General features: G+C 42.8%; 1 protein-coding gene across 2 annotated transcripts; it reads left to right on the forward strand.

The window, feature by feature from the left end:
- The first annotated feature begins 3,443 nt into the window (after positions 1-3,443).
- On the forward strand, positions 3,444-24,201 carry smad3a (SMAD family member 3a). 2 transcript variants are annotated; one of them, XM_030792669.1, is made up of 11 exons: positions 3,444-3,787; positions 5,649-5,664; positions 12,864-12,874; positions 13,966-14,222; positions 14,557-14,691; positions 16,734-16,808; positions 16,968-17,018; positions 18,070-18,282; positions 19,632-19,769; positions 20,031-20,175; positions 23,682-24,201. In XM_030792669.1, exons 1-11 carry the CDS (start codon positions 3,585-3,587, stop codon positions 23,803-23,805), a joined length of 1,368 nt encoding a protein of 455 aa, XP_030648529.1. In that variant the 5' UTR covers positions 3,444-3,584; the 3' UTR covers positions 23,806-24,201. The 2 variants fall into 2 exon arrangements, with proteins under 2 accessions (XP_030648529.1, XP_030648537.1); XM_030792677.1 differs by lacking the exons at positions 5,649-5,664; positions 12,864-12,874 and having other exon boundaries at positions 14,029-14,222.
- Positions 24,202-25,143: the final 942 nt, after the last annotated feature.

Consider the following 25,143-nt stretch of genomic DNA (forward strand, 5'->3'; position numbering starts at 1 on the left):
ATTAACAGTGCATATTTATTTAATGATGATTTCAGGACTTCAGTAAAACTGTAACATTGCGGTTATAATTTTCAGGAGAAAATGTGCGATGATCAAGATTTTCCAGTAAATAAGAGCTACTTCCCATTTTTTAGTTTGAGAAAACTGAAATGATTTGGAGACTTGAATGGGTACCATGGCACTTCAGTGATTGCTGTTACTTTATTTCAAGTGCTGCTTTTACAGCTGATTAGAGACACCGTTTCTTTCTCGTCATCCCCGTTGTCTTCCATTGGGGGCTGAGCTGAACTCCATACTGCATCCCCCCCCCTCCAAGTCCCCAGTGGCCAGACCTTCACAATGCCATTATCACCCATCGGATTCTGCAAAGCTATTACCTATTCATCCTGCTTGCATGGCTATTGTCCCCCAACAATTCTTCACATGCCCTCGCCCCTTTATCCTGCCCCCCCTCCCAAATCCTCACATCTTTCCCCGAGCCTGCATGCTGCATCCCATCTGCCCCCCACACACACACATACACACACAGACATCCACACCCCAAACCAGCTGTCTAGATCATGGTGTCCCTTAGGGAGTGAACAGGTGCTGGGCTTGTGCTGGCTTCTGCAGGAGCCACATGGCAACACTCAATGGCTGGAGATCTGATCAGCATCGCCAGGCGAGAGGAACAGAAAGATGGTTTTATTGTTTCTGCTTCCTTTCTTAATTTTAAATGTCTCAGCAGACCAATACTCTGTGATGGTAACAACATATTTATAACATAGATTACCGCATCGTTCAACAAATATTAATACCAGGGTTGTGCGTCAGGGACAAATGAACAAACAAGTTCTTATGAATGAACTCTAACAAACAAAATGCTGCTGATGACCTGAAACGAAGGTGTTGGCCAATGTGTTACATAAGTTTGGGTGGATCTATTTGTAGAAAAGAAATGACGCGATAAAAAATGAGGAAGAGCATTTTTCCTTTCATGCACATCCATATGTACATTATGTACATGCTTTTTGGTATTGCTAAATGGTTCTGTGGTCTTAAGTTTGATATTTCAGAAAGAATCTTTTGATTTAACTTGCAGCAAAGGCTCACCTGATCTTCTCGTGTATTGCACTGCACCAAAGACACCCCTCTAGTTCACACAAAGTCTGATTAAAAGTTGAACTGAACTGTTTGGCAGACAAGAGTTCTTTGATTCTGCTGAACTTGAAAAACATGGTGTTAAACAAGCTCATGTAAACGTCAAAAAGGTCACCCGTGAAAAGAGCGTAGGTACAACCTTTTAAGTTCTATTTTTAACAAAAAAGTTTGAGGGATCTATTGACTGTTACCATGAGGGGAAAGGGGAGGGATACAGTCAAGAGAGAATGTGAAAATATACATTGACCACTCTCTGAAATAGATAAAAGGAAGAGGACCTACCACGCTGAGTGCTGAGCCTTGTATATTTTTAGCACAGCTGGTGTAATGTTTTAAGAGAGGGACAATCCAGCTGTATAGAGAAGATCAGTTTTAAACCACCTGCTTAAGTGTTGTGCTTCCTCTTTCTTTATCGACTGAAAGGCTGCGTGATTGGTCAAACATGTTGCAGTGTGTTCATTTGCTTTTTAATCTGGAAAAAAAAATTCGGTAGAAATCAGGCCGAGATCATCAGAGCAGGTCCGTTTATGAAGCACGAATATTTCATTCATTCTGCGGTGTTACTTTTGGCACTGCATAAAATCCTGAGGAGATCAAATCTGTTGACCACACTGACCCACACTCACCAGATGTGTTAACAAGATTTACCAAATTCCTTTTAAGTTGTTTGCTTTTAAATGGAACACAAGAAGTTGTTCTGGGAGTTTTGTTAACGATTCCACCGGATCTTGCAAGGAATAGGAAAAAATCACATATGGAATGTAGCAGTAGTTTTTCTGTGCTGTTTTTTTTCCCCACCTGCAGTCCATATCTAACAGTTTCCTATTCACTGATCTGACCTACATGAACTCTATGCTTAACTTATATAGTTATAAGATCTGGGGAGAAAATTTGTGTGGCTGTGAGTTTGTGTTTATGTGTGTTCACATTTTTTTGTATGTCACAAAGTGAGGTCAAAGAGTCTTTGTCTCTTCCAGTAAATATGAGAGACTCCATGTTCATCTGCGGTCTATAGTTTTTGGTTGAGCACTACAGGCGAGCTGGGACAGGTTGCTTGCATGCCTGGCTATGCCCCCCCCCCCTCCACCCACCTCCTAACCCCTCCCTGCACCATCTCCCAAAAAAAAGGCAGTCTCTGCTGCCTGAGTCTGGAGAGTATCAGATAGATTAGACATGTCCCAATGGGACACAAGCACAGACAGAGGGAAAACCTTGCCCCAAATCAAAAGTGCTGGCAAACTCTCTCTCTCTCTCTCTCTCTCTCTCTCTCTCTCTCACACACACACACACACACACACACACAGAGCTTTTCTTTTCTTGGGCTCATTTCAGCAACACTCTTGAAATGAACAGGAAGTTTGTAAACAGTGAGGTTTTATACAATTCGCCTATTTCCTGAGTGTCACTGTCTAGTACTAGCTATTAGGTCTGTATTTTACAAGTGGGTTCAATTGAAGTGAAGGAAGTGGTGCAATAAAACTATACAATGGTTTCAGTCATGTTTACCCCCTCATGACACACACACAGAAGCACACAGAGACAAACATCAACAGAGATGCACAATCACAATCACAATCACACACACACACACACACACACACACACACACACACACACACAGAGCAAGTGGCAGCGTTCATACAATAGCTTTTCCCTTCATATTACCCCACCAAACCCTTAACACTATGCTTGAAAATCCTATGGTCATTTGTGGAGTTATAGAAGGACCCGCAGCTTCAAAGGGGGTTGGGGGCTTTCAAACTGAATTACCTCTCTTACTGCCAGAACTATAGAGTTTAGACGGAGGGGAGTTTTTGTGTGTTTAGTTCGGGTTTATCAACATAAATTGGCCTGACTGTAGACACATTTAAAGAAGCTCCAAGGCAGGACTGTTCATCTCCCGTTCACTTTCTCGCACGCTTTTGTGAGTCTAAACCAAGGCAGTCCGATATTTGCATTAGAGGCAGACTCCTTAAGAGAGAGCGAGAGGGAGTCAGGCATTTACCGCAGTACAGTAGTAGGGCGGATGATTCCAAATTTAGGAAAACTTTCATCATGACGAAAGTTCCGTAACTACCAATAACTCAAAAATCTTTCAGCTAAATAGATCGATTGTATTTTAACGTCAGGGGCTGTTTTGAAATACTTGTTTTCTTGTTTATGAAAGAAATTGGTTAGAGGGGTGGAACGGGGACTACGTTTCTCTGCGGATTAATATATACACTGCTAATCGTGTGTTCAGCGGTCTGTGCATGCAGGCAGTGTAAATGCAGAGTAGTCTGTGTGCGAAGTAGGAGCAATCTCTCTCCTTCTCTTCGTTTATGTTATTGTTCGTTTACTTTTCGTTTTCCGATTCGTCCTTGAACTGTGTCGAAAAAACGCTTTTGACTACGTCTTCTTACTGTGAAGACTCGGACACCTGAGGGACAGTACTTTTAGTGAATATGTCAATTTTGCCTTTCACTCCCCCCATAGTAAAAAGGCTGTTGGGGTGGAAAAAGGGAGAACAGAACGGACAAGAGGAGAAATGGTGTGAAAAAGCAGTTAAAAGTCTTGTCAAGAAACTAAAGAAGACAGGACAACTAGATGAATTAGAGAAAGCCATCACAACTCAGAATGTCAACACGAAATGTATCACAATACCAAGGTAAGTTAACTGCTGGTCAGAAATTATACGGCAGATTATGCAAACATTAGCGGGATTTTGGTGTCAGAAGGTGTGTTAGCACCTTTTGGGTTTGTTACATGACGGCAGCGTGTTTATTTACGAAGTAGTTGCGTGCTTTTTGTTATGGTATGCGACTTTGACAGCAGCCCCTTAAACCAACTACTGTATACTGTGCTCCGCGAACGTCAGGTCAGTAAGCATTCATCCACATATTTGACATGTGTTCCTCAAACAACCGCTTTAATGCAGATCTTGTCTTAAATGTGATTTGAATTAAACGTTTACACTGCCTAAACGAGACCGTTACCGCAAATGTTTTCTAGAGCCACAGTCAACATTATTTCATCACAGACGTTGTCAAGCAGTTCGTATTTCACAATCAAAGTGCTTCCGTTTTTCTTTCATTTACCATTAAGTACATCCACATGTTATAAAATAATATTTTTTTTACAGGCTACCGTTTTATGCGTCTGTGGATCCCTACTGAAAGCTGCGCTGATGCACAGAATCTCCCCAGTAGTGTTGTCTGTTAGTGTTATATAATCTGTGCCTAATCTCGTGTGCTTTCTAGCCACTGTGTTGTGCTCATTAAAATATGACCGCGTAGCTTTATATCCAGAGTGCATTTTATGTGCTTGTATACATATATTTATATTTCAAAACCCTTTAGCACAACATAGAAGGGGTTATATGTTCGTGGTCTGTTAAGGTTACTGTACGACTTCATTATTTTACAGTAACTAATCTGATTATGTCACTCAGCCGTTGGCTGCTGCTAGGCAAAAGCCTATTTTCCATTCAGGCTTGTGTCCTCCTCTCAATAGGATGTCTACTGCATCTGTGATCCTTATACTCTGCCCAGTGTTGAATTTCCTAGATTAACCCTGCCATAGCTATAGTTTTCAGTGAATTTTAAGTAAAATGAAAAGTGATGTTTTTCACAGGCAACCATATCATAGCAACCAAAGGTGCTGTCGGTTTGTTGAAGACGTACAGTCAGATTTGAGGTCATTCTTAGTTTGTATTTACAGCTAAATTGAAAAAAAGGGCTTTTCTGTTTGTTCTCAAGTCCTGCTCTGCTGGATTGTTGTCTGGACTGAATCACTGATTGGTTCTATGAGTGCATTCATACTTTCCCCTTGTAGAAATCAGATTGGAAGCAAAAGAAGTGGTCAATCAGAAAGATATCTAGACTTAAGATCCAGACTTTAACATCCCTGGGCTGTTTACTTGAATATCACCTAAACCAGATTAAGCATTTCCTGCCAAGCTTCCATAAGACCTGGTTCAGCAAAGACCCTGATGGGATTCCACATATTCCATGAATAATTTCACAGGTGTCTTACAACACCAAGGTTTGACTGCCTTCTGTGAGCATGCTCTAACTCCCCTTTTTGTGATCGACAAACAAGAAATGGAGTTTAGCTCATCAGGCTTTTTGTTTTAAAACACATGGGTGCCTAATGAGATAAAAAGTCAGCATCAGGAAGACAGACACTAGCGTTTGCCACCAGCATCCCATCTGACACTATGTATCCAGGACGAGTGCTTTGCTAAGACTGTGTCTGACGCTCCACATGGTATTGTTGGACTTTTTGTAGCTGTTTGTTTCTCTCTCTCTCTCTCTCTTTCCCTCTCTCTCTCTCTCTCTCTCTCTCTCTGTAGAATAACTCCTATTTAGCCTGTTTTAAATTTAGCCCACAGCATGATTATGTGGTGGCGTGGACGTCACAGCTTTTCATGGGCCGAGCAGCTGTGGTCTTAGCTCACGGCATTGTTGTTTCCAAACAACAGATAGCAGGGCTTGCTGCCAAAGACCAAGCACAGTCATTCTGGAGAGCACTTGTGGCTTTGTGGTGTGGCCCTACTTTCTCTCTCGTGCAGCCTCCCTTATACCTCTCGTGCAGCTTTGTGGTGACAGTAACTTAAATATGAGCAGCCTACATCTGTTAGGAAAGCAAAAAAAAAAAAAAAAAAAAGCAACAATTCCATCTCTTTTTAAAGATATACCAGACCTATTTTGAGAAATGTGTGCTCTGTGCTTCAATGAGCGTGTCTAAGTTTGGCCGTAAGTCAAGAGAAACTTTTTAAGAGGTTATGAAAATATCACAGTTGGGTTATATGTAGATCATTTGATCATAAATCTGATATATTTTACATCACACAATAAACACAGTTTTTAAATATCCAAAACCTAATTACATACTAGTAAGACTGCTTTCCTCACTAGTCAGTAAACAGACGTTTTAATAAATCAGGCCTTAAATATGGAATAATTTTTTTTATTACTGTTTGTGTAGTGTAACCTGAATCAGCACAGTGTCTTGAGTTCTATTCTGGACTGGGTTTGCCAGGTCTCAGACAGTAGTCTTTGCTTCTCTGTCAGTACACACAGTCCCTGAGTCCTCACACCTAGTTGCCTGCTTTTAGATAGCCTTTCAGTAGGCACTAGACCTTGGCCAGGCAAGGGATGTTGTATTGTGCTCATATGCTGCAAAAGCTGAGAGTTTGTCAAAGTCTGCCAATGCAGTGAGCAACACCTTTGTTCAAATGTGTGTGTGTGTGTGTGTGTGTGTGTGTGTGTGTGTGTGTGAGAGAGAGAGAGAGAGAGAGAGAGAGAGAAATGACAGGATGGGAGATGAGGGTGTCTTTTTGACAGTTTTGATAACAAGCACATTTCTCTGTCCTGTGTTGAGGACCAGTCCAGTATGTCAGTTGTAAGGGTCTTGACGGTGATAGTAAGCATCAGTTTTACAGTATAAGAGGTCAGGAGTGAGAAGACAGTGACTTAAGCAGCATTTGCTGTATTTCAATTTAAACCAGAAACCTGAACTTCTCTCTTGGTCCACACAGTTAATATTATTTTGAAATGAACTTGCTGCTTTGCTTTTTAAATAGCGCTGGCTACAGTTCATATCATCTCTAATTAATATGATATAATGAATACAATACATGCTGGACCTCTAAACTTATCAAAACAAAATCTTTGAGGGTACTCCGTTAAATATAATTTAAAAAAATGGAAATGACACTGTGACACAGTTTTGGGAGCAACCTTTTGTTCACTGACATGTGTTTCGTTTGTAAAGATACCCAAATGAGGTAATCGTGTCATTTGACATTTTTGCATAAAATATATGAAAGAGTGTCGTCTGGAAGTTTTTTTTTTTTTTTTATTAATTTTGTATAATAAGGAAGAATGTGGATGGTTGTTATAGAACCCACTGTTTGCACCTGTCCTTTTCAGGTCTACACCTGCTGGGCTGTTCCCCATTGGTCCCAAGAGAGCGGCAGTAGAGCAGACATCCGGCCCAGTAGCAGCAGAGAGGATGTCTGTGACATCCATCTCTATGAGAAACATACAGTGTAGCTACTGACTTGTTGGCTCTGTTTCTCTGAGCACTTATTCAGAGCGACCTCAAAGATAAAGCATTTTGTGAATGAGACCTGTACACTATTGTTTAGCACTGTCTGGCAGTAGCATCCACAAACAGACTATCCATGTAAACAGTTTAGGTGTCACTGACTGTCACACTAGTCGTGTATTTGAAGACGAAACTGTCTGTAGCCTGAAGGGATGTCTGGGCCTCAGGTCTGACATCCTGAAACCCGAGTCCGACGTCATTCACTTCAAAGTGGAGAAGATTGAATGTCTTTGCCATTTAACTGATCTGTCAAGTGTGCGGCGTGAACTTGCATGCCTCCTCCAACAATGCAGATCTTCCACCTAAGGACTGAATGCACGCCTAAGATGAATCACAGTTATCGTTTGGTAACTGACATTAAAGGTGTCATGTTAAGGGTGTTCTCAGTGTCTCTTGATGGTGAAAGACTGTGAAAATCACATGTGAGTGATGGCTAAAGCAGCCACAGTGTGAACTGTGTCGCCCGGCCTTGTTAGAGGATGTCAGAGTCTGAATGCAGCTGGTGTAGTGGTGCAGTGTGTGTTTCTGTGGAGAGTACTAAATACAGAGGCTGTCTGCATAGGCGACGCAGCGTAGAAGCCCCGGTGCGCAAAGTGGCAGTTAGATTTCCACTGTCGTGGAATTCTTTAGTTCTGAAGATATTGACTATTTGAGCTGCCTGTCAGCGAGATGAAATAAAAATAAGAAAGTGGAAAGCCTCAAACTCTTTCCTAAGCACATCAGCTTTGCTTTATCAGTATGTGGATTTTTATTATGTTTACTGTTAACTTACAAAGGTCACTGCACCCACTAAAAGAGTTAGAGAGTTTTCCCACTAAATGTTTAGTTCTGGAAAAAAAAAAAAAAAAATCTATTTACACTACATTATTAACAAGCTGTAGAAGAGGGAGGTTTTTTTTTTTTTTTTGGTATAATTACTGTCAGGTTTTTCCCGTGTTATGTTAAACTGGTTGCCTATATTGAGATGTCTGTGGGAGTTTGTGTGTGTTTGTGTGAGTCTGTGTCTGTCTGTCTGCCCTGTGTGTACTTCCATTGACTGCAGCCAGAGTGTGACGGGTCTCAGAGACTGTGCCAGGTCTGGCAGGGGTTTTTTGGTGTGTGTGAGTTGCGCAGTTGTCGTCTCTGTGTGCAGTGTGAGGCGAGCTTACTCAGCCCTGTGGAATGTGCTGCCGGGCTCAGGGGAGGGTGTGGGCTGCTTGCTGCTTGCTTTGCGGCTCCGTCAGGGGTTGAAGGTTTAGAAAGCTCTGTCCGCCTCCGTATCTGCGGGGGACAATAGACACTCTGTGTGCGGACAACAAGTCTGCTTTGTGCTCCGATGTCATCCTGCCTAGGACCGCTACGACGACTACCACTTCTACTACTACCACTACTACTACCACTACTACCACTACTACTAATGCTACTCCCGCTGCTGTTGCTGGTTTTGGTTAGGGAGCTTGTGAGAAAATAGCACAGCTTTGAGGATGTGGAGTGTTTGAAAACGGGGTGGTGGACCTGTTTTGAAGTTTTGACCGTGCACAGGAATCTCACTCTTAATGAATGCTTTGCTGGTTTACTCTGCCTGATCCATGCTGTCAGCATAACCCATTCAGGTCACACCGCTGTCTTATGTGTTTTGTTTGATCACTGAAACAGTTTTGTATGGTTGTAACTCAAGGTGGCTTAACTGTTTTGTTTTGAGGTTAGGATTCTTTGTCGTTGGGCAAACAGTTCCCCAAAGTGACAGAGAAAAAGCAACATCTTCACTGACTAGAATACATGATTATGTGTCAAGTGCTGACTGTGTTTTCATTCCTGCAGACGTTCCACTTAAGCTGTTGCTGATGCTGTGAGCCCGAGTCTTTCAACCTGATTCGATTGTTGAATGACCCAGGGGGATGTTAAATACCTTATTTTGATACATTTTTACTTGCTCTTCAACATGTGCTCATATTGTTGGCTTAACCTCAATTCAAAACCAAACTCAGTTTAAACAAATGTATGTGTTTTACGTATGTAAACACGCTTGAGCAGTGACACCTGAGTAGAGGAAGCATACAGATTTACAGGATCCTGTATATAGATGTGTTAATTAGACGGAGCTGTTTTCAGAATTTGATCGTTACGGACTCTGTACAACATTCTGTCTCTGTTTGGGAGTAAGTTTGGCATATTTTTTCTGTTTACATACCTCTGTACCACAGAGAGTTGCATTGAGCCTCAACTGAGAATAAGTCAATTGTATTGTGAGCTTGTCCCATATCCGTATGGGAGTATTCTGTCTCTGTTAATAGAAGGGGTCTACCCATACTCTGGTCCCCTGCTGAGATTGGGCCCCCGCAGCTAGCCAGTGATATCACCTGTGGATCAGGCTTGAGCTATTTTCTGTTTACATAAGGAAGGCCCTAATGGCTTTAGCAGAAGGATGGAGACTGATGCTATTTTTTAACTTTGGCCTGGCTCAGTTCTATCAGCTTTGTCCTCCACCAAGAGACCAGGATATGTGTTTGTGAAATTAAACAAAACACTCCAGAATATATATTTTTTTTTTTGGTGTGGTTCCTGGCTTGGTTCTGTCAGACAGATAAAGTTTTTTTTGTGCAGGTTTTGATTTCCCTTTAGTAAGTAAAGCTTTCACAGATTAAAATAGCAGATCAGTCTATCCCTGCTTTTGTCCTATTTAGTCAACTGTTGCCCCACTCAATGAGCAGAGAATAAGTTGGCTCTATGTCAAATTTGGCAAAGCACCATAAACTCAAATGGACCTTACCGCAACTATAAACATGGCTGTGTTCATATAACCTTGCATACTATTACTCAAAAGACCATTCTGTCATAGTATGCTGTCTGGGGGTTTTTAGGGTGGGGGAGGGCTAGCAGCAGTTATAGCAAAGGGGGGGGTTACTGAGTGAGTAGGGGGTGTCTGGGGGTGGTTTTGTGTTAGACAAGTGCATTTCCATAGACGGTCTGTCCGTCTCACTTCCTTTGTCCTCAGAACCCTCTCCAGCCTTCCCTCCCTCTCTCACTCTCTCTCTCTCTTTTTCTTTTTCCTCCCATTTGCATGCAGTAGTGAAGTGTCTGGGATTTTCTTTGACATAATGTTTGTCTCATATAGATGACAACTTCCCACAAACAACGTAAACGTGTTTACCGCTTAAGGAAGGTCCTGTTTCCTGTTGCTCAAACACATCAGCTGAACTTGAATTTTTCTTAGGAAAAAAGGCTGTTCTTTCAGTGTTCTTTTCTCAAGTCGTTTACAGACTAAAGTTCCACATGAGAAAACTATTTCGGTGGGGCACAAAATGTACACTGCTCAGACGTCTCACTGTTTGCGTGCCTCAAGTGCTTGCCTTATTCTTCAGATTAAAGCTGCCCAGGCAAGCTGAGCCCGTATGGGTCTGTCTGTGTCACACTCACCCGCCCACATACACACACACACACACGCGCACACACACACGCACACACACACACACGCAAAGTTCTATTCCAGCCCTGTCAAGCCAACCCCCACTCCGCTTGCCCCCACACCAGACCTCTTCTCTACCCCTAAAATCTCACCCCTCTTTCTACTCAAGTGACAGCCGGTGTGAAGGGGGAGGCGGTTGGGGGAATATGAGGGCAGACTTCCCCTCCAGGGTTTTGGGGTTGGGTGGTGTTACAGGGGTCAGTTTTGGTATTGTTGGATTTGCAGTGCTGTTCACCTAATTTCCCTTTCTCTGCAAAATCAATACTTATTCATCTCTTCCCTTTCACATCAGCCTCACCCATGCTTTCGTATCTGACAGTGTAGAGTATGAAACTATGCTGCATTGTGTTGGAATGGATTAGAGAACCAAAGCCTTTGCTGGCCCTTGTGTAGCTATACATGGGCTCCCTCATCATCATTTTACAGAATACCCCAGACTTCTTACCATACTCACCATTGCTTACTATAAAATCAGTGATTGAGCTTTTCCTTTTCGGCGTCAATGGCGTATGCATGTGTATCTGTGTGTCTTTAAAGTTAGCATGTAGGCCTATAGCTGTGTGCAAATTTTTCCGTGCCTCGTGAAGAGAAGTTTGGTTTGGAACTGTGTGTTGTGTGTTGCTTTTCCCCTTTCAGCTTCAAGAGCTTTTGAGATTTTGTTTTCTGAGAGCTTTTTCAGAATTTGTACATCGTCTAAGACAGTCATCTCTGTCTCTGCTGTCTGTGCCTGTATTGTGTTGGGTATTCGGTTTGAGAAGGAAGCCTATTTCTGCCTAACATTTCCAAGAGGGTTCTTGAGCTTTTGATCTTCCACTGTCTCCCTCTCTCTCTCTCTCTCTCTCTCTCTCTCTCTCTGTCCTTCATATAAGAGTCCAACAATGAGACGATGGCTGCTGGCCTGAAAGTGCATTGGAGCTGAAGTTTGTCTGGGTTGATGGTGCATGTTTGAGATGCGTAATATTCCTGCCATGTATAATACATATTTAGAGTGACTGAAGCTCTACTGTAGGGTACCGTAACAACATGGCAGCAGAATAGTTGTTCCTGAGGGGAGACTGACACTGTTTGGCTTGGCCACAAACACAGAGGCTTGTTTTTGAGGCCCTGCTTCAGAAGGGCGTCGTTTGAATGGACTTGAGCCGTGTTTCGGGAGATAAAACTCTGCTTTTAAAGCGAAAGCACTGGTTCTGAAAGAGCGGAGTCTGGTCTCCCGGTCCTTGATAATGTACTATTAATGGCGTATTGGTGCGGTTTTGCTGTTGCACATAAAATTTTCAACGTGAAGTGCTTCAGCGTTTGCATTGGTGACGCGACCGCAGCTGAATGCACACGCAGTTAGAGATGTTCTGTGACGCAATTGGTGCTGTCCCCATCTCTGTCTGGGATGCTCTCACAGAAGCCTCTGTGGTCTTTTGGTATGGCTCGTAGGAGTCCTTTGATATTTAACACGGCGGGATAACCATCTTTGCCGAACTGCGTGGTCTGTGCACTTTGGCAATGGAAAGACCGGTGATTTTAAACTTTAAATGTAAGCCGGTCTGAAATTTCAGTGATGTTTTAAGATTTGAATTGCTTATAATGATACACATGATAGGAAATACACTTTTTGCAGGTTCTCCAGGTTTACCTATTATGTGGTTATAGCCTTAACTGTGGATTTGGAAAGACAAAATTCCTGGTATTTTGATTATGTTATAAACCTTTTGAAAAATTATAGACCTCATGTGTTCTGGGGACACTAGATTTATGCTGGTAAATGAGTGATGGTTCTCTAAAATGTTATATTCTGGTTTATAAGGTGATAAAAGCTAGAAGTACTTTTCTTGGATACAGACTGTGCTGCCCAGCTTCCTCAGTGTTACACATTGGCCCGATATGAATGAGCAGGCTTTGCCCTCGCTAACGCTGCGTTGAGTGAATTATTTTTATTAGATAAGACATGTGGATTATTAAAATGGGGGCATGTCTGAATACACTGAGTTCTCTGTGTTACATAATTCATTTCTAATGGGGCTTTTTATTTTGTAGATTTGTTTTTTCAGTGCTTCCCATCAGACATGGACGCTCTCTCTTTCTCACTCTCTGCCTGCCTGTCTGTCTGTCTGTCTCTCTCTCTCTCTCTCTCTCTCTCTCTCTCAAACACACACACACGCACACACACACACACAGACACACATGCAATCAGTGGGGCATCTGGTTTTTACATTATTATTTTTTTCCTCTCCCTAAGTGCCAGGAGAGTGAAAGCTGCCATGAAAAATTAAAAGCACATTTTCCTTCTGGGAGCAGCAGAGCAGGGCTTTGGTACAGACCTTGCTGTGGGTACCAGTCTCTGGGATGGATGGAAGGGCAGATAGAGCAAGCTGATTGGCTGTTGGGGAGGGAAGGGGGGGGGGGCACTTGTTTTGCACACTCCCTGACAGACATGCTTAGAAGAGCTTTAGGGCTTTACCATCGTAGGCCCTCAGAATGTGTGTGTGTTTGTGTGTGCGCGTTTTTGTGTTTCTGTGTCTGTGTGTTTGTGTGTGTGTGTGTTTGTGTTTGTGTGTGTGTGTGTGAGTGCGAGCACACACATGTGTGTGTGATCTCATAAGCCCATGTAAGATGGGGTTATTATGGCTGAGTGAGTTCTGATAGATCTGTAGCAGGTTAGGGAGGGGTTTAGGGCCGATGTTAAAACTCCTCCAGTACGAATGGTTTAAACTTTAGCAGAGGATTACAGCTGACCTTCTGCCAACGTTTGGTGCACTCCTAAGGATTACATGCGAACATCATTTAACTGATGCGATCTCCATTTTTGGTCTTCCTGTTCCTTTTCCTGCTCTTACTGATCATTCAGGCATGTCTCTGTGACCACAGATCTGTTGGCAGGAAACTGAACTACACTGTTTGCCTGTGAATGTGAAACTATGGCAGCCTGTTTTATGCTGTCTGCATCTTCATCCGTCTGTTAAAGAAAAGGCTAGTGAGAGTTGCTTCAGTGAATTCACTACACTGACAACCTGTTTTAGTACCCTTTATCAGGTATAGCCTGTTGGCTTAAGTGGACCTTTTTCCATTTTTGTCTTGTTTTTGGATGTGTGACTGAATGTTGAACCTTAGCATAGTGCTTATTTTGTTTTGTTATATGGTCTATTGTACCATTGAGCTGTCTTCTTTTATCTTACTGCCCTTCCCATGCATAAAGTCAGTGGCTATGTTTAACTTACTAACTTACAATTAATGGTTCAACCTCTGGTTGGGCTTGGCTTTTGACCTGCTCACCTTAGCGACATAAAAGCAAGCAGTGGAGCTAACTCTCTCTCTCTCTCTCTCCCTCTCCCTCTCTCCCTCCACCTGTGTCGTCCCAGGTCTCTGGACGGGCGTTTGCAGGTGTCTCACAGGAAGGGTCTTCCTCATGTTATCTACTGCAGACTGTGGCGTTGGCCTGACCTCCAGTCTCATCATGAGTTGCGGGCTGTGGAGCTCTGTGAGTACGCCTTCCACATGAAGAAGGATGAAGTGTGTGTCAACCCTTACCACTACCAGCGCGTAGAGACACCAGGTATACAGACTTACACTCGAACGGTTACCATTTACATTTGTCAGTTCACAACTCGGAGTGCAGATGGGCTTTGTTAAAAGCTGTCTGCTGTAGCTGCTACATACATCAATGTTTTTCTCTCCTTTATCTTTTAGGCAGAGCGATAGACATTCTGGAGAGATATGATAGACAGATATTGATAACTGAAGGCATGTAATCGAGTGGATGTGTTGGATTCATCGATTCTTCCTGCAAAGCCTTTCACCAAGACTCGCTGTTACGGTTTTAATGAGTGTGGGGGCTTTTGAGAAACAGTCTGAGTGCAGTCTTTTTTTTGTCTTTTTTTCTGTCTTAGTTCTGCCTCCGGTTCTGGTGCCACGACACACAGAGATCCCAAGTGAATTCCCCCCTCTGGACGACTATAGCCACTCTATCCCGGAGAACACCAATTTCCCTGCAGGAATTGAACCTCAGAGCAACTACATACCAGGTGAGAGAGAGAGAGAGAGAGAGAGAGGGAGAGAAAGAGAGAGAGAGAAAGATGAGAAATCAGAGAGAAATGAATCAAAGATTGTTTGTATTACCAGAAGCAGAGATTTGGGGGGGGGGGAGGTGGTAGTAAAAGGAAATTTTACAGTTGTTTGCTCTGGTTCTTTATTACAAAGTCTTATGTATAAATGAACACTTGTTATAACAAGCTTAACAGTAGAAACTGTCCACGCCCACGCTTACACAGTGAAACATTCCAGATAAATCATAATAGGATTATGTTTTATTTTATGTTCCCCTTCAGTTGCAATAAACTGTCACGACCTATTTATGTGGTTTTCATTTTGTGGAGTGAAGTGTGTGTAAATGAGTTGAGCTTGTAGCCACAGCTTCTGTAGTCTGTGGTCTCAGCTGCGTGTGTGGGCAGATACAAAGCAGAGGTTCTTGCCACCTAGGTCAGGCAGACAGATAAGCAGGCAGGCAGACAGCTCACCCACTTGGCCTCCACTCACAATGTCCACCGCAACGGTTCCGGGAGTGCAGTGACGCCCTGGTGCAAAGAACACACAAACAATTACAACAGAGACACACAAAAGAGAACCTCGTACTCTGAGATGCGCATGCTTACACACTCACACACACATACACACATAGAGAGAGAGAAAGAGAAAGAGAAAGAGAAAGAGAGTGACAACAAGAGAAAGAGAGTGAGAGGAAGAGAGAGAAGTACGGAGATGCTAACATCTATGGTTTAGCTGTAGCAGTTAAGCTTTTTAAACTCCCTCTACTTTATGATAGGCCATGACACAAACACCAGCCAGTGGTTTTCCTGTTGTTTGAGTGTGAGTGATAGAGTTTTTATTCAATGACGGCTAATGGGTGGGACTTGAATGCAGAAAGATCAAAACTTAGACAAGATTTACACAGAGGTTGAACACATATATAAGCACCCAGCTGAAATGCACAGCCATCACATCAGTTCATGACAAGCACATATGAATATGCCGAAGACTGAACGTATGGTCACGTGGCTAGAAAACAGAATATTGAATGTAAACAGCGTAATTCAAATTTCAGCTTCAGCGAGACCATTTCATGCACAAACATTTCATTTTGCACTAGCAAAGTTTATCGCTTGTTAACAAGTTACTGTAATGTTACTGTAATGTAAAATAATAATTTTACTGAAAAATGACTGATGTTTTTGTCTGTTCAGGGCAGTGCATCCACTAATGTGTAAGGGTTTTCATGTCTAAATTCTGTTTCTCAGCCTAACTATAAAGTTTTTATCCCTTGCAATGTGGACAAATCTCTCTCTCTCTCTCTGTATCTCTCTGTATCTCTGTCTCTCTCACACAAACACACACACACACACACGCTCACACTCATCCACACACCCACAAACATATGCATGTATGCATGTAGGTACTCACACACAGACACACGCACACACACACACACACTCACCTTGTCTGGCAGTACTTTACCATGAATCGTAGAACGCACTATTGCAGACATACAAACATGAATCGACACTAAATATTACCTCTCAGTTTCAATTTTTCGGCTCTCTACACATTAGAAGAAGAGGAAGTGGCTAAATAAAAGAATGTAATCCCATTGTAAATCCAGTTTTGTGTTTCAAAGTCATATACATGACACACAAGATTAACCCCAGCCTAAAAACAGATGGGATTATTTCCATTTCATCCATTTCAAATCCAGATTGGGAAATCATTGTATGCTGCTAATTTAATTCAGAGATGGGAAATCCACTCAGTCTATAAAATATTTTTCTTTTTTCTGAAGTATTCAGCAGCGGAAACTCAGGTGAACCTTAGACTGATTCCGTTAGCTCAGTTTTAAGCTCATTTTTAAAGAGAAGTGTGAGTCATTGTCTGGTGGTGTGGTGCACCTGCTTGCTGCAATGTGTTTTGTTTATTTCCCATCTTGTCTCCTGGCTCACTGTGCTGTTTCTCTCTCTCTTTCTCTCTTTCTTTCTTTCTTTGTGTGTGTGTGTGTGTGTATGTGTGTATGTCTTAGAAACGCCTCCTCCTGGCTACCTCAGTGAGGATGGAGAGACCAGTGATCATCAGATGAACCACAGTATGGACACAGGTAAAAGTGTTACAAACATGGCCACAAGCACAAGCCAATTACTTTGTGAAACTGGAATTTTGCTGGAATGTAGTCAATATAATTATGCTGTATGATGCTCTGACAATGTAGTACACTTCTTAACAACAGTGTGTTATTATTGTACTGATTTTTCTGTAGGTTCTCCAAACCTGTCTCCGAATCCAGTCTCTCCAGCACACAGCAATTTAGGTTAGTCATTTTTCTGTGTCTGTGTGTGTGAAGGTGTGTGTGTGAGTGGATGTGTTTGAGTTTTTTGACTCAGGGAACCATGATACAAAGTATTTTATGTGTTTGAGTCTGTGTGTGTGTGTGTGTGTGTGTGTGTGTGTGTGTGTGTGCGTGTGTGTGTGCGTGTAAAAGTGCGTGCCTGTGTACTTCTGTGTGTGCCTGCTTGGATTATGTGTACGTGTGCACAAATCATGCGTCACTTTATATGTCTGTACGTGCTTTGCTAAATGTGTTTGTATGCATATATGTGTGTGTGTGCATGTGTGTGCGCGCGTGTGTTTGGAAGCTCTATCCTGTGTTATGCTCAGAGGATGCTATCTCTGAATGAGGCCTTTGTTTCTCCGTCTGATATGAAAACAAAACACCAAACTCAAAGCCTCCCACACTTACATTAGTAACAATATCCTGTTGAGTATTATCTTTTGCAGAAGAACACAGGGCGCTTATCCTGCGCTATACAGTTAAAATAATAAATACACATTTTCACACGGTTTTCACTGTCATTTCAAAGACCGAACCCGACAGTAAAACACTGTCTTTTTAAGCAATCACAGGATATTTCCTGGGTTTACCAGACTTGTGCTCTAACACCCTACAATTTGTCTTTTCTGTTTTGTGTCCAAGTGGTGGCTGTACTCTGGTTTTATTTCTGGGAATCGACATTCACTCTTGACATCATGATGATGTTGAACCCACCACCCCTCCTTCCTCCATTTCTCGCTCTGTGTTTCTCCACCCACGCTTGTGTTATTTTTGACCTCCCTTTTTCAGTCCTTCTCTTTGCTTTTCATTCACATAACACACAGATTCTGATGCTCTTTGTCTCTCTCTCTCTCTCTCTCTCTCTCTCTCATCATCTCTCTCCCTTATGTGCTCGCTCACCCCATACGTCCAATCTCTCTGACTCTCTCTTTCTGTTTCTCATCTTCTCTTTCTCTCTCACTTTCTTCTGCTCCCCTCTTACCATCTCTCTCTCTCTCTCTCTCTCTCTCTCTCTCTCTCTCTCTCTTAGACCTGCAGCCTGTGACGTACTGTGAGCCAGCATTCTGGTGCTCCATATCCTACTATGAGCTGAACCAGAGAGTGGGTGAGACCTTCCATGCCTCCCAACCCTCCCTTACAGTGGACGGCTTTACTGACCCATCCAACTCAGAGCGCTTCTGTCTGGGCTTGCTGTCCAACGTTAACCGCAATGCAGCTGTGGAGCTCACACGCAGGCATATTGGTACACATGTCTCGTCCATCTGACATAAACACATTAACGCAACGCTGTTAGACAGTGTGATTACATGTAATGATATCATCTATAATTAGACATAAATTAACATTAATATATAAGGGTGGGAATTGGCATATATTTGATACTACCATGATATTTGGTTGCTGGGTCAATATTTATTGTGATTTTTAAAGTATTGCAGTTCTCTTAGTATTGTGTTTCAATGTTATGATTTTTTTTTTCTGATTTTTGGTTACATTTTGCGGAAAGCAAGTGAAACCTGTCTAAAAAGTTTATTAAAGACCCTGTGTACCTCCAGCGTTTTGACATCTCTTCCCCTGAATAACATAACGTACTAACGGAGGCCAACATTTAAATCAAAGACAGCATCTCTCAAAAGTAACATGCTTTTATTGAGTTTCACTTAACAAATGAACATAGCAGCGTTCACCAAAATACCTTACTGTTCCGAGATAGATTTTGCATACAGCCACGTTCATGCCAAACTCTCTGTTGACTTTGTAAAATCCCGAGTGAGCCCGGGCGCCGTGTGAACCTGGGCGTGCACGCGTTCTGTCGTGTTTTCTTTCTCACCGTCGGTTCAGACGGGCAGCGCTTACTCTCTGTCGCCCGGTATCCGAAGTGCCCCCAGCAGCAAATCCGTGTATCGCATCAACAAAATCTAACCGTGGATTACAGTGGCAGTAGAAGTAATAAAATTGTGTGCGGCCAAATTACTTTAATAAATTATTCTCATGGAGAGATGAGATTGTGCAGATTTATTAGTTAAGCTGCTATAATAATCATAGTTCATGCTCGGTTGCACACGGTGAGATTTTGTTCGGAGAATGCCTGCCTTTACCGTCGGGGGGCATGGAAACCTCCCCAAGCTACAGATTGCTGGTGACTTTGGCTATTGGGTGACAGAAAGTGCCTGACTGTGTCAGAAGACAGCAAGGGTCAGAGTGCTCTGACATGGCGCCCAAAACGCCGTTAAACGAAAGTATTAGTAAGTAAGTCAGACAAGCAAATCTCCATGTTATGTAAATGCTTTTACAGCCTTTAATTACAAAAAAAAACCCCAGAAAAAAATCCATTTTTATTGAGATTATTTTTTTTTTTAATCTGAGAGTCACTGCCCTTAAGAATTGTGATCTTTCTGCTGAATCAATCTTTTCCCCCGCACCCGTGTTAACTTATACAGTGACTTTGACTTTGCGTGTAGATCACTAAACTTCATTTTAAGGCACTGGTTAGTACACTCCAAAGTTAAGAGCCCTTACTTGTCTTTTGTAAATGCCTGGTTTGTCTCCATTGCTTATAGCTGTTCTTTGGACTGTTTGTGTCCTCCTCAGGCAGGGGCGTACGTTTGTACTACATTGGCGGAGAAGTGTTTGCAGAGTGTCTCAGTGACAGTGCCATCTTTGTCCAGAGCCCAAACTGTAACCAGCGCTACGGCTGGCACCCTGCCACAGTCTGCAAGATACCACCAGGTGAGATGCGCACACGGCTTCATTTGAATCAGGAAGAAATGGAATGTAGCAGGAATTTGAATTTGAATTGCCTTTCTGATCAAGATCAGCGCTGAATTTAAATAAAATGGTACGGTCTGACGACCTACAGATTGGACTGGGCTGTTTGATTTTTTTTTTTTTTTGTCACCGTGTCATTGCGTCCCTGATCATTGCTGTTGCTGTTTGCTGTTTGTTTATTGATTTGTTTATTTAAAAGTTCCCTTTTTTTTTTTTTTACAGGCTGTAATCTGAAAATCTTCAACAATCAGGAGTTTGCAGCTCTGTTAGCTCAGTCGGTAAACCAGGGGTTTGAGGCTGTGTATCAGCTGACGCGTATGTGCACCATCCGTATGAGCTTTGTCAAAGGCTGGGGCGCAGAATACAGGTACAGTACCATTCATTTCTCCTCATCTCTTCATCTCTTTGTCTTACTTTACATATAACGCCACAGGTCATTTCTCAAACTAATGTAGGGTAGTCAATAAAAGTCCATCAAAAGATTTTATGATATGTGTTTACTAACTATAGTGGGCAGTACATCCTGCCTCCTGATTCCTTGAATTAGTGAATCAAGTTGGGAAGGTCACATGAAAGTACCCTGCAGTTTAACCGTGTACGGTTTCACAACTATAGGAGAGGGCATTTCACAATTTTTATCTGTGTTTCATCTAACTCTGGTCCTGATCTTTCACAATCTTGAACAGAGAGAGAGAGAGAGAGAGAGAGAGAGAGAGAGAGAGAGAGAGAGAGAGAGGGAAATGAAAAAAAGGAGAATTTGTGCCTGACTCAAGTAATCTAGGTTTTGGGCAGGTCTTATGGGGCAGGTCTTCCTCTTTGGGGGCTGTGGTGGAGAGAGAGTGCATGTCGCGGAGAGAGCGAGAGGGGAAAGAAGGGCAGGGCATGTTGACCAATGGGTCAGTCAGAGCTTAATGGTTGACTAACACCTGGACTCCACCAGCTCCGAATGCAGGACGTGTAAACTATTAGGTCTGCCTATAGCTAGTTGCACCACTCTGAAAACAAACACATGCGCTGTGCTTGGGGAGCTGTCAGAGTTTCCTACTCTCTCTCTCTCTCTCTCTCTCTCTCTTTCTCTCTCTCTCTCTCTCTCTCTCTCTCTCTCTTTTTCTCTCTTTTTCCCCATCCAGTGGTCCACTGTGAGTAATCTCATTGTTTGCTTGGGAGGAACCAAAGCTTGATCAGAGCCAGTTGTTGGTTTCCACTTGGGACATCCGCATGAAAGAGAGCGGGAGAGAGACAAGGGAAGAGGGAGAGAGAGAGAGAAGGAGAGGGAGAGAGAGAGAGAGAGAGAGAGAGAGAAGGAGAAGGAGAGGGAGAGAGAGAGAGAAGAGGAGGGAGAGAGAAGGAGAAGGAGAGGGAGAGGGAGAGTGGGTGTCTGCTGAAACCTGAGCTTGTACTTAAGTGTCTCCACATGCCTAACTGTCTGGAGCCCCAAGACTTTCTCCACACTCTCTCTCTCTCTCTCTCTCTCTCTCTCTCCCTTCCTCTCTCTCTTTTTCTCTCTTTCTCTCACGCCCCCTCCAGTTTTCTCAGTCTCAGTTTTCTCATTTGCCATCTCTCTCTGACTGTTTCTCTCTGTCTTGTTTTTCATCTTAAGATGACCTATGAAAGCAAAATACTGTCGAGCAAAATACCACAGTTATGCCCTTGTGAAAGTTATATACTCAAAACATGTTACGTCCCTGGCCAGTCGTTCCTTTTTTGTGACCAAACTGTGCCACTATTACTATTTGAACCCTGAAACTTCAGTATAGCAACCAGGGCTCATAAATGTGTGTGTGTGTGTGTGTGTGTGTGTGTGTGTGTGTGTGTGTGTGTGTAAGAGAGAGAGAGACAGGAAGAGAGAGTGTGTGAGTGATTGGGTCTGTGTCTTTTCTTTCTTATCTCTCTCATTCTTTTACTCTTTATACTCTGTCATATCTCTCTTTCACCCATATTTCTCAGCATGAGCCTGGGTCACACAATTGACGATAAGTGTATATAGGTGTAGGGACCTCATAAATACACTCGTAAAACTTATTATGGGGAAATTTGTTGACCAATCACTGACAGGCTACGTATGTACTTGTCCCATATGTTAATGAGAGGAATGCAGTATATAATTGGAGATGTCTCAGGTTTAGAGGCAGTATACTAAAGCAGTGAGATACTTGGGGCAATGCTATGTTGTGTTACAGTTGAAAGATTGTTGTGATGTTGATGCAAAGCTGGAGGAGGACCTCTCTATCTCTTTTAACTGTGAACGTTTTCATGAGGAAGCATGAGCGCCTTATGATGAAAGATGGGTGTCTTATTGCGTTTATTCATTTCGTATTTTTCAGTTGTACTCTGCTGCATTCTATTCTGTTCTGTCTGTTTTACATGATTCGCACTTTGTCAGCCTAACAGAAGAGATCAGAAACATTCTGCCAATAGCAGTGTTGCAACAAATGCTTCTTTAGTGGGTTTTGTTGCTATGTACCTGTGTATGGTCATGTGATTTTCTGTTGTTGTTTGATTTTGTCTTTTATGTTGCTTTCTCTAAGTTGCCCACAGAGGAACCCGTTTTCTGTTTTCTGAAGCTGAACTGGAGGATAGAGGATAGTGTGGTTAAGTGGCAGTAGGCCTCTCAGTCAGAACTTCTTTCTCTGGCCAGCTGAGTGCTTGAAGGCACAGTGTTCTCACTTTGATTTATTGCCAGCAGCCTCTTAAGCGTTGAAGGGCTCTAACAGTGGCAGGTGAGAGACCCTAGTCTGGCACACTCTCACAGGAGAACACAAGTGAATTAAAGAGCTCTGGAGAAAACTGTCTGTCAAAGTGCTTTAACTGCTCTCTTTGCTTTTGTTTCAAACATTCTCTCTAAGTGCTAAAGTGACTCCTGAAACCCAAGCAAGCGCTAAAGAGAGCAAACAAAAGGGGGACTGAAAGAACCGTGTGTATGTGTGTGTGTGTGTGTGTGTGTGCATGTGTGTGTGTGTGTGTGCGTGTCTGTGTGCATGCGTGTCTGTGTGCATGCGTGTGTGTGTGCATGTCTGTGTGTGCGCATGTGTGTGCGTGTGCGTGTGTGTGTGTGCGCGCATGTGTGTGCGTGTGTGTGCGTGTGTGTGCGTGTGCGTGCATGTGCGTGCGTGTGTGTGTGTGCGTGTGTGTGCATGTGTGTACGTGTGTGTGTGTGTGCGTGTACGTGTGTGTGTGTGTGTGTGTGTGCCTGTGGGTCACAGCGCCCGGGAGAGTAAGAACAGAACGTGAGCAGTATGAGGAGGCCGGCTGCTTTCTCAGAGACTGGCCGGGACTCAGTATTGTGTAAGCGGGCTGGAATGCAGGACTCTGTGTCTGGCAGGGCGTCCTGTCCCTGTGTGGGACATTAACTGTTATAAAGCTGTGCTTTACTGTGCTGTGCTGAGTTTTCTATGTGTGGGACTGAGCTCATATCCAGACAGGCAGACAGACGGACAGACAGACGGACAGACAGGTGGGCAGTCCTTTTGTGACAAAAATCCCGTTTTGAACTGCCCTGCATGCTGCTTTGGGATTGGCTCTCAGACTTTCGGGATATTGTCAGTGATTGAGCTGGAAATCTCTGAAAACAAAATTATTTTCCCAAGGTGAATCTAAGCTATTTTTTTTAATGTGTATGTCTTATTTTAGAAACAGGAGTTACTGGTATTTTGATATACGCAACGAGAAGCAGAACATCTGAGTGAGACACACCCAGGATAGGACTTGATTAGTATCCATTGAATAATATTTCATTAAAACAACTAAATCTGAATGAAACCTTTGCACATAACATTTTCTTTCCTCTCTTCTCCTCTCTTCTCCTTCCCTCTCTTCTCCTCTCCTTGCTTCTCCTCTCATCTCCTCTCTTCTCTTCTCTTTTCTCCTCTCCAGGCGACAGACAGTCACTAGCACCCCCTGCTGGATTGAGCTGCATCTAAACGGGCCCCTACAGTGGCTGGATAAGGTGCTCACACAAATGGGTTCCCCCAGCATCCGTTGCTCCAGCGTGTCCTAGAAAAAATTCTCCCCTCTTCACAACCTCACAGGAAGTGTACAGACCAAATCTAGGAAAAAAATAGAAATAGAAAAAGATGGGTCCTGTCAGGGCAGAGGGTGCTTCCCAAGCCTGACGGATCCTGTAGTCTCAGTTATCACCCTGTCATTGGTAGCACTTTTATACATGTTTGTCTCAAAGGGGAAGAGTGCATTACACAGAACAATGCTCGTACACAATGTTTGTATCATGTCATTTCTGTAAAAGATTTATTGTTTTGGTGTTGAGTTCCAAAGCAGGTAAGCATATGTATCATAGTTTGTTTTGTTTTGTTGTTTTTTTTTTTTAAATAAAACTTTTCCTTCCTTTTTGTCTTATAAATTTATATTCGAATTTTAGCTGTGTATATACACAGCAGTTGCATTAGACAGTTGAGGTATTTTAAAACCAAGTAAAGGAAGTGCTATTTTGTGAATAATGAAGTTTTATAAATTTCACTTAATTGATCTTTGTTTAGATTGTATTTGTTTTGGTTTTAGCAAAATTATAGAAATTCGTCCCATGTTAATGGCACTATATACTGTATATGATATTGTGTTAGAATGAGAGACGTCTCACCTGCACCTCTGAACAGTAGATTTAAAAGAAATATTTTCTCTGTATTTTATCTGTGTTCTCCATCCAGCTTCCTCATCTCTTCCACCTTTTTGTGCTTAAGCGTTGTGTTAGAATGATCCTTTTTAAACATTTGTAACCTCGTGTCCTCTCAAATCCCTTTTCTCATTCACTTTGAGTTCTATGAAACAGTGCCTTTGGATGAATCCGCAGATCCGTAAGTGTTAAGCGTTGTCACTTCTGTGGTTTTTTGTCATTGTTAAGGGCACCACGGGCACAGCGTCAAGGATGCTTCATCCTTTAAACAGAGTCTCTAGCTAGTGTTTGTAATCTGTCTCTGTGGAGTTCTGCCAGGTGTCTCTGTTCTCCGTTTGGGACGTGCCAGTTCTGGCTGCTTAATCTGTGTACCAGCTGTCCCTGGGGTGTTTGGCCTTCTTCTGAGCGCAGATATGGGCCTGTCCGTACACATACACGATCCTAGGCACTCCCTCATCCATCAACCAGCCTGTCTGTGCAGTTACCGTAACTCTCATCCGTGTTGTTTTTGGTGAAAGAATCAAAGCACCGCGCCGTGAGGATAAATTGAATGGGAAAGTCTGTTAAGAGTTATCTCAAGGTCAGGGGTGTCAGACTGAGAGGCCATCTGCCTGTTGTCTGTGACATGCTAACTTTTTTTTTTTTTCCCAAGACTAAAACTTCTTCCAGTGTGTGTGGAAGCCTTTTTGAAAAGCCAGTTATTGTACA

Source organism: Chanos chanos, chromosome 2 (genome assembly GCF_902362185.1).
Source record: "Chanos chanos chromosome 2, fChaCha1.1, whole genome shotgun sequence".
Lineage (NCBI taxonomy): Eukaryota > Metazoa > Chordata > Actinopteri > Gonorynchiformes > Chanidae > Chanos > Chanos chanos.